General features: G+C 35.0%; 1 protein-coding gene across 1 annotated transcript in view; it reads left to right on the top strand.

Moving 5' to 3' along the window:
• The first annotated feature begins 5,598 nt into the window (after positions 1-5,598).
• The window catches only part of LOC129234557 (nuclear valosin-containing protein-like), a 54,624-nt gene continuing 49,767 nt past the window's right edge, over positions 5,599-10,455 (top strand). The window contains exons 1-2 of the mRNA XM_054868575.1: positions 5,599-5,790; positions 9,713-9,850. Coding sequence (XP_054724550.1) covers positions 5,701-5,790; positions 9,713-9,850 — 228 coding nt within the window. The 5' untranslated portion in view covers positions 5,599-5,700. The remainder of the gene's footprint in view (positions 5,791-9,712; positions 9,851-10,455) is intronic.

The raw sequence follows: 10,455 nt of genomic DNA, 5'->3' as shown, positions 1-10,455 counted from the left end.
AAAAGCAGTTCTAGTTCTCATTAGCTGCAAGGCACACTTGAAATTTAGACCTTTAATTAGGACTTCCTGCTCTCTTTCCCAATTCAGTTCAGGGAAGTCCAGGGTTAAAGCAGGCCCTTTGTCAGTTCGGTAGACTTTTCAAGTCTACCAAACTGACTTCTGTGCACTTCCTCCTCCAGGGGCTTGCACAGAAATTTTGGGGCTGTCACAAATGCTTCTTTTGGGCCCCCTCCATATTGTTTACCCATATTTTCAACCCTAGGTTTAAAAATATTAGTCCCCATTTAAGCTCGGGCCCGGGCCAACAGGTGTCACTTCTCCCCTCTGTGCACGACCCTGCCCTCCTCCCCCTAAAACTCTTATAAAACTTACACTGTACTGATTTCGAGCCGGGGACTCCTCAAAGGCTGAGCCCTAGTTTCCGATTAGGCGAGTATCTTGTTACCAAGATGTGCCAAATTCAGCTCCTTGATACATCCTGAGTAAAAAATGCAAAAATCACGATTCTCGCGTTTTTGTAGCATAATTTTCAAGATCATTTTTGTGACTGATATGTTTCTTGTCTTGCATTTATTTAATGCCGAATTCAGTATCGTGGAAGTTCTTTTGTTATTGCTTGTTTTTTCTCTTACTTCTACTGCATACTGTTAATACCTTTAGTATGAGGAAAAAAATAACACTTACTCTACTCTCTTTCATTTTCTGCACTACTTGTGATTGAAAAAAAAAAGTTTGTTTCGAGAAATATTTCCTTGCATTTATTTTTAACTTAAAACGGGTGTGTCTTACAAAGTTATAATCATTTTGTAAGACTGTGCAATCAACTTCTGAAAAGTGTAAATAAAGAGCTTCAAATAATTTCAACTGTTCGAGAGTCTTTGAAAATTATTTAAGTTTTTGAAATTCCTTGAAAAGTTCTTCAATTTTGTATCTTATCAAGAAAATAAAGTATGAATTGTCCAAATGGCCAGAATATTACTCTTCCGTTCTTATTTTCTGAATGTCTACACCATTTCTTTTAAACTATTTTGTACAATTTTCATACTATATGGCATTTAATGAAAAAAAATGGGAGTAGGGTTAGTGATCAAAAACAAACTTCACTAAAAGCCGATGTGAGCAGATGACTGGGTGCTTCTCTTTTCTCCTCTCTCATTTTTCCTCTCTGTCCATTAAGTTCCATGATTTGTCGAGCAAGCAATTTTTATTTTATTTGATCTTGATTTGCAAAAGAATGTAACTTTTAAAAGACTTTGTATGCCTAGTTTTTTTCATATTTTTGTTGTCTCAATTACCTAATATAAGGCCTCAAAATACAGATTTTTTTTTCGAAAATTTCTCGGGGGAAAAATCCCCAGACCCCCCCCCCCTGAAATTATGGGTGTTCTACATCCGACTTAAAGGGACACTCTCCTGTTATCCTTACCACTAAAGGTGAATAAGAAAAATAATAAGAAATTAAAATAACAACGTCCAAACAGTGGAATCATTAAAAATCGGGACAAAAAGTCTTCTATGTTAACATTTTTATGCGTTTGTTGTGTCTATATATACTATATGTGTGTGTTAGGGCAATGTGCTAATCCGGGCCCCTCCCGAAAAAAATTTCTGGATACGGCCTTGGTCTTCGTAAAAAAGGAGTAGAGAAATGTTTATTTGCAAGGAGCTGACAAGGAATTAAGTCCCTTTTCAAGGTGGGGTTCATTAAATTGTAACCGTTCCTGACAAGGGGGAGGAAATAAATGACAGGAGGGTCATATAATGGGGAAAATGTGACAAGAAGCTTCTTTTTAATAGGAACGTTTATGATAAACAGTGTGACATGTACCAAAGGGAAGAGGGGGTATGGTGAAGTGTGAAATTTTATGACAAAGGGGAGAGGGATCAAAAATTTTGAAAAGGGCATTAGTCAGTTATCCCCTAAACCGTATGTAAATCAAAAAGACGTTTTTTTTAAAAAATAAAATTGCACTATTTTTCCGACGTCCAATGTATTTGAATGGACAATTTTTAATGTATCAAGTAGGATACGTTAATTTGACTGTTTGAAATTTTATAATTCTAATGGCAGTGGTCAAGGCAACTTACTCAATAATATTAAACTTTTTAAAAGAAATATTGTTCATGCAGAAGTTTTATGTATAATCTGAGTTCTGCAGCATTATTTCATTTGGGAAGATTTCGATAATTGGGAAATTGATGCTCTTCATCAATTGGCGTCACATTTTTGGCACCAATTGCAGCGCGAGAAATGTTTTTTCTTTGTATACGCAAACAAAGAGTAGGGAAATATATATTTGCATACGGTTACCACAAAACAGGTGATCTCCACGAATGAAGTCCCGCTTTAAGGTGGGGTTCACAAAATGGTAACAGTTTGTGACAAGGGAGAGGGAAGAAATGACAAGAGGGACATACAGTGTGGATAATATGACAAGAAGCCTGTTTTTTAAATAAGAACGTTTATGAAAAACAGCGTGACATGTGACAAAGGGAAGAGCGGGTAGGGTATGGTGAAGTGCGAAACTTTGTGACGAAGGAGGGAGAGGGTCGAAAATGTTAAAAAGTGTGTCATCAGTTATGCACGGCCCTTAACCATAAACAAACCACTATTAGAAGACCTTTTTTTAAAATTGTACTATTATCGTGACGTCCAGTATTTTCGAATGGACAATTATGTTTTGCCACGAGTCATTCATTTGATACTTGGAAATTTATATTTCTACTGACGATGTCAAAGTAACTTACTCAATAATAGTAGACGTTTTATAAGTAATATTGTTCACACAGAAGTTTTACGTATAAACTGAGTTTTGATGCTTCATTTCTTACGGAATGATTTTGAAAAGTGGATAAATTGGTGAATATTTTTATCAATTTGCGTAAAATTTTTTGTTTCCAATGCCTGAGCGAAAAATGTTTTTCCTCTGCATACGTAAACAAAGAGTAGGAAAATATTTATTTGCATAGGGTTAGCACAAAGCAACAGGGTATCCAAAATAAAATTATTCAAGCCAAGAATGAAAAACCACACCAATTTCTCAATGGGGTTGTTTTCTTCAGTCAAAAGTACTGCTTTTAGTCACTGAAATTGATAGAATAAGCAAAAAATAAAAATAACGTGGAGCCAGAAAAAACTTTTAGTTTCCCGACAGTTATTTTTTTTTATTATTTTTTTTAACTGTCCAATTTGAAAATAAGGCGTGATCTTTATGACGTTACTGATAACTTACGATGTTTAAACGAAAAGCCGAAAGGCTAAGTTCCGTAAGTCAATCAACAATATTGCTTGCTAATATAAGCAGAGATAATATGACGCAGTGGAAGATGCAGAATCAATGTCAATGTGAAGAAATGAACATTGGAAATTTGTTTAAAATCTCACAAAAACTTTATTGGTCCATAGAAACTAAAATAAATAAACTAACAAAAATAAGTCAATAAAAATAAACCCTGGCCATAAGCGGAGGAGGAGCAACTCCCCATAAGAGGCTGACGAACGCAAAAGAGAGAGGAGGAACGATTGGAATAGTTCACTATTTATACTTGTCTCGTTTGCATATGATTGGGCATCAAAGGATGCCAACCTAAAACTGAAACTTTACACGAGCCGAAAGAGCTAAAAAGTTAATCTAATTAAAAAAAAAAAAAAAAAAAAATCGATTTTACATTACATTACATTACGAATGAGAACGTGGTTAAATATCGTTTACCGATGCCTATCAGTTACAAGTGATGTACTTTGGCGCTCTACTTCATTGCCGCGCTAAATGTTTACGCTTTGTTGTCAACCGCGTTTCCAGGTTATAATAATTTGCGCTGTGCACTAATGGCATTTCATCGCTTTTGATGCCATGTGCAGAAGCATTTTCAGTGATACCTTATTGGGTCTTTTTTCTTACTTATTTTGTTTTAAAAATCATGCCTCCTGATTCTCTTTGCTTTCTTTTTTTTTTTTTTTTTTGCATTCAACCATTTACTTAGAACTACCCTGCTGTGACTATTCACTACAGTATTGTAAATATCGCTCACATAATGTTAACTTTTCTTCTATTTGAGACACATTTTGTTCTGCATTCTCTTCAATGAGTTGTGATTTCCATGATGATAATTTTGCAAATAAAAAAGAATTTAAATATGACGGCGGCTCCTATGAAGCTATATACTTCCATTCATTTTTAAAAAATTATTACTATCTTTAAATTAACGCTTTTCATAGGTTTGTACTTTACACTGAATTTTTATTTCCGTTAAAAAAAGTTTGAAATGTACATTTCGAAAACCTTAAAAATTATATTTCAGAATTTTTTTATTTTCCAAAATAATACTGAAGGATTGCATTTGCTTTTTTAACTTTGCAAAACTCCTCCCCCCCCCTTTTTTTGTCACTTTTTTTCCCATTTGTTCATTTATTATTATTATTTTAATTTCATAAGACCACGAAGGTTTTCTTTCGTTTTTTTATTCCTTAAACAAAATTGGTGTTCTCATTTCTGAAGAACTGGGAGGGGGTAGCACCCCCTAACCCCGCCCTTTTGGCACGGCCGTAAGACAGTTTTGGTGCCGACCCCCCCCCCCCCCCTCAAAAAAAAGATAAACACCCTTTGAAAAATATTTAAAAAAATGGAAGCATAATATTGAAATCTCGATTAAAACTAACATCCCAAATCAACAACCTCCCCCTGTTTTTCAGAAAAAAAAGAGGTATTTGGGATTACATTCACCAGGCCGGCCGATCGGCCCCCGGCCCGTGGGCCTAATTTGCCCTCCCGCCCGTGCGCCTTCAAACCTGTGCAACCTCTTTCTTTCTTTCATTTTTTTTTCGCTCTCGAACCTGTGAGAGTCTTCTGTTTTTTTTCCCTCTGCGTCCTCAAACAAGCGCATCACTTCGATCCCCCCGCCTCCTTTTGCGAGTTTTGTCCAGTCCGTCCCTGGTATTCACACTATTATTTTCATTCATTAAGTCACAGCTGTAATAAATGGTTCTCCATTTTCTGATTTTGAAGTCATTTCATGGACTGAAAAGCGTCTCTATTTAAATATTTTATACTAGTATGACAGTCAACAAGAAAACGCTTCAAGTCTATTTCCAAACTTTTTCATTTTAGAAAAAAACATTTTAGTTAGCCCTGGCATTCTCCACTAGGGATCTGTAAGAAAATTCTGTGCCACTAACCTGAATAGTTGGAAATCTCAACCTTAAGGCAGTAAGTTAAGTTTTATATTAGTTCTTGTCTACTTATACTGTCAATCACTAGATGGCAGCATTAAAGACTCGAATTAACGTAATGAAGTTGCCAGAATCATTCATGAAAATAAGCAGTGAAAATATATGACGTCACAGGGAAAGAGACTTGGCTGCCTTTAACTTTAATTTTCAAAAGTATCATAAATAAATATTATTTTTGAATACATATCATATTTAGAGATCAAAAGAAGCTGAAATTCTTTCAAATCTTGTAGAACGCATTTTTTTCACCCGTGAATCAATTGCTTTTTTTTTTTTTTTGCAACTGGAGTACATAAGTTAACTGTGGCTTAGACTGTATTTCAAATACCTAAATAAAACCACGTTCTTACAATAAACATAAGCAGAGGCAAGGCGTTTTTCACGCAGTCCTCTCATCAACCTGGAGTCTGAAGACTCTTATTCAACTTACAGTAAACATAGCAGAAAAAACACCTATAACGAACTATTCGATGGCTCGGAAACGGAAAATTTTTGATAATAACCTTAGTCGGGAAAATAAAAAACCTTCTCCTGATTCAAAGAATGAAAATGCAGCTGAGGTTAGTTGAATTATGTATTCTTTTTGCACAAAAATAAAGCGAACGATGAAAGCTTTTTTTTTTCAACAACGTAAAAAATCTTTTGATCTACTGTGAACAGTTGCTTAAAACTTCTGAACTTAAATGTTTTTATTACTTATTACTGTGTTGCAATAGTACTATGGTTGTGAAAAGTTGTGGTCAAAATAAAATTGTTGATTACGCTTATGTTATATTGGAAAAAAGTATCTGGAGATTGAGATACTCATTTTCCCTACACATCCGAAAAACTTTCTACGCAATTCATTGACATTGTTCCAATTTTTCGTTGCTTTGTAGGAAGAAGGAAAGCAGCATAACATAAATTCCAAATGATGTCAAACTAAAATCCACCTAGGGAGGATCATGGCGCAGTACAATATTAGTTCTACATTCAGTTAGACGGGGATAAAGATTCACTTCGGCTTGTTGAAGTTTTTGGCTCATCGAAGTTCGACGTATCGAAGTTTCACTGTATAGATGATAATACTAGGGCAGCCAAAACCCATTTAGTGCAATGGCCCTCCTCCTTTAATTTTACCGAACACCCCTCACTCCTCCCAAACCCTACTAAAGAGATTAAAATACTTTTAAAATAAGTTGCCTGATAATTTCAATGGCATAGTTAACTTCAACACCTCTCCCCCCCCCCCCCCCCCCCGATTGGGTACTCTGCTTTAGGCATTATTATTTGCCTAAATTGCTGGAACATTTACTTATCAAGATGTTCGATGACTTTTCTGTATTGCAGATCTTTTACTGTATATGTAGCTGTGCTCATTTCCTCCCCAAGTGCAGTGGCTCCTCACAATTTTTTCACCCCCTCCTTCCAAACAAAAGAAAAATGCCACCATCTTTTTAATGGGTTAAAAACCTTATAAGAAAATTTCTGTAAAAAGTTCAATGGCATTGTCTGTCTCATGACCTCCACCCCCCCTGCAAGGGCTGTTTTTATTCTTATATATTGCCATTATTATTTGCATAAATCCCCCTCCTCCCTCAAATTTTTTCCGCTTCTCCCAAAATGTGACATTTTATTGAAGAGGATAGACTCCTTCTAAAGTAACTTAATTTCTAATTTCAATTGTATACTCCTCATCAAAACCCCCCTCCCCCCCAATGGGCACACCTGCTTTAGCTATTATTGTTCGAATAAATCAATGGAACATTTTCTTTTCGAAATGTCCAATGGCGTTTATCTGTTGCATATCTTAATATGCAGATGATGTAACTAGGGGTGCCGATTCCCCCCGACTGTCATGGCAGACCTCAATTTTGCCAAGCCCCCTTTTCCCTCAAGAATTGCAACCCACTAATAAAAATACGGAACTGATGTGATATACCCCACCCTTGGCGACTTTTTCCTCTTGGCGCCAAGAAAGCGTCGCCAAGAAAACGATGTATGACGACATACGTCATACATCGTTCTTAGCGATGCTTTTTTTAGCGCCAACAGGAAAAAATCAGATAAAAAAACATGATCAAAGCACTTCAGAACACAATATATATAAAAACAACATAAAAGCACAACAAAAAATATCACGAATATATGCTTCAAAAATGTACAGGGCCGGGGTTTTTTGTAAACATATTAAAATACAATGAAATAAATTATTGTATTAATTACAAGTCGAAATTAATGCATTAATTTTTTTTCATCATTTCTCCGGGATACGAGCCCTCGGTCTCATAGTACTTTCGTAATGAGACCTCGGCTCGCCGGCCCTGCCTCGGTCTCATTACGAAAGTACTATGAGACCTCGGGCTCGCCAGGACCTCGCTTTCGCTCGGTCCGTTATCCCTCCGACTGTTAATATACATTACAGTCGGAGTATGGTCACAATTATGTATATTTATGTATATTATGCATATTCATGTGTATGTACACCCAAGGGTGGCTCCTTCCGTTCAGTGTACAATAATGGCAGTTTTAAGTGTGAAATATGCACCATTATTGTGCAGATTTATTAATAAAATTCAGCATTTTTAAGAGTACAACCGAAAGAACTTTCAATTGTTAACTTAAAATTCAGTACCTAAAGGAGGCACGTTAATGTCTAAATAATTCGTGGCATCGATAAGGATTAACTTTTAGAACAAAATAACCAAACTATTTTTGTAAAATTAATTAACATACAGTAAAAATAAAGTTAAAAGCTACAAGAACCCCTCAAGGATTTGTAAAAAACAAAGAATTTCCGAAGTGAGAATTTTTATGTGAATTCTAAAATAAAGAACTTACCTTTTTATGGTATAAATCCTCACACTCAGTCCAAAACAAAACATCATCTGACAATGGCGCGTTATAGATACACACCACGTTGGAGTTAACTTTTAATTAACCTTCAAGTTTGAAGAAACTGGCATTTTCTAATGTTTTTACTTCAAAACACAACTACTGAATCTAAACTAACACAAAATAAGCATTCCTGTAAGGTATATTGCACAAAACAACACGTATCTCTCCTGCGTAAAACCAAGAACCCAAGTAAACAAGTTCGGACAAGTTTGCCTTCGCGTTGCCAACCACAGGTTAGTTTCACCAGGGATGCCATGCTTAAAAATTTATCGCCTCATTGGCGAGAAAAATATTTCAATTTTGTGCAAAAAATCGGATGTCGCCAAATGGGGGGGGGGGGGGTATATCACATCTGTACCAAAAATACTTAAACTCTTCTTAAGTAATTTCTCCAAAAGTTTCTGTGGTACAGTCCTGACTCATGATTCCCCCCCCCCCCTCGACACACACATGCGAATCCTTGCTGTAGCTATATTATTAGAATAAACTGCTAAAATATATTGTTATATTGAAAATATCGATGTTTGGAGAGCGATATATCGCAGTATTAAAATTCTGATGTTGCACACCCCTACTGTTGACCTTGTTTATTATTTGTTGAAAATGGAAGTTGACTAAAATCACACACACTTTCAGTTCTCAAGCGTTTGAGAGATCGTTTTTGTCATGTGCGACCAAATTTGACTCAAGGAGGATGAATCTTTCACCATGACAATACACCAGCACATTCAGCATTGATTGTATGCCATTTTCTGGTAAAAAATTCAATCATCATCCTTGATCATCCTCTTTATTCGCCAAATCTCGCACCCTTGACTTTCTCCTTCTCCCAAAATTCAAAAATGTGATGAGGGGACATCACTGGGAAGATTTGGACTCAATAAAACGAAAAACGACTAGACAACTAAAGAGCCTATAACTGCTGAGGGCTTCTAAAGGTGCTTTAACGAGTGGAAAAGAAGATGGGATAAGTGCATAGCAACGAATGGAGAGTACTTTGAAAGGGGCAAAATCAATGTGAACTAAATTTTGACATTTTTTGGGGCCTCAGTTTGGATATTTATTGGGCGGGCTACGTATATCTGGGTAAGTACCCAAAGAGGGTAGTTATCTGGATATTTATTTTTCTGTGAACTATATTCTCACAAAATACCGACATTTGTGTATAATATGATATTGTGTAGGGTATTAATTATGATATTAGGGTTATGACTTAGAATTGCATTAAAAAAAATCTCCTGCGGTTGCAATTGACGAAATTTTGTATCCTGATTTCTGAAAAATTATTATTGTAGTTGTATCTCATAAAATTTCCCACACCAACTCCTTTCAAGTTTAGTATACTAAATGTATGGTGCTGTAGCCTGTAGAACAAACCTAGAACTTAGGGGAACATTGGGAACGGTTATTGTGCCACCCGGTTCCTTGGAAAGTCAGGAGTTTACAGTACCTACTTTGCATCTATACCCTTCAATTGTTACTGTTAAACAGGCAAAAAAATAATAGTTAATATGCATCTTTGTTTTGTACTGAATTCATGTATTTATATGCATATTCATCTCTTATTAAATCATCTTTTTTTAAGTAATCATAATTTTTCTTTAGAAGGTGAATTTACTGAACGATAAACTGTTATCATTGTACAAAAAGGATATCTCAGCAAAGCTCGATAGTCCAGTTGCTGTATTGAATGACACAAAGAGAAACTTGGATGAAAGTAATTGTAATTCATCTACTGAAGAGGTAAATTAAAACTTGTTTTTTTTGTTAAAAATTTCAATTTTTTTTCACCAAATGTTGTATGGAAAAAAACATTTGTCTGAAGAAAAATACATTCTGAAAAATGTTTCCTTTCTTTAAAAATCTTCAAATAAGTGTTTTTTTTTATATCATAGTCAAAGTTAACATTTAATTATATATCATTATCATCTCCTAATTGCACATTCATATGATGTGCATATGGTTTTCAAAAAAAGGATTTTAACATAGAATGTTCTAATGGCCTTTGTAGGGGAGAGTGGTAATAAATGGGCAAATTTTTTAATTTTTAATTTTTGTAATTTTTTCTAATACTTTTTTTTAGCTCAGAATTGGCTTTTTAGTTACTTTACTTATTCGGTGAAATAAAAAAGTCATTTAAGTTGGATTAGAAAATGTTTAGAATGAATGATAATGGAAAATAAAAATATAGAAATTTGGCCCATTCATCCCCACCCATGGGACTGAATGAGCCATTGAAGATATGAATGGGCTACTAAATGAATTCAATGAAAAAAATTTAGAATTAATCTTTTAAAAAATTCCTATGAATAAATAAAAATACAAGCAAAAATTTTTATCAATTTCAT

This window comes from Uloborus diversus, chromosome 1, assembly GCF_026930045.1.
Source record: "Uloborus diversus isolate 005 chromosome 1, Udiv.v.3.1, whole genome shotgun sequence".
Taxonomy (NCBI): Eukaryota; Metazoa; Arthropoda; class Arachnida; order Araneae; family Uloboridae; genus Uloborus; species Uloborus diversus.
Note: the sequence above shows the minus strand (reverse complement) of the source record. Positions and strands in the feature narration are given on the sequence as shown.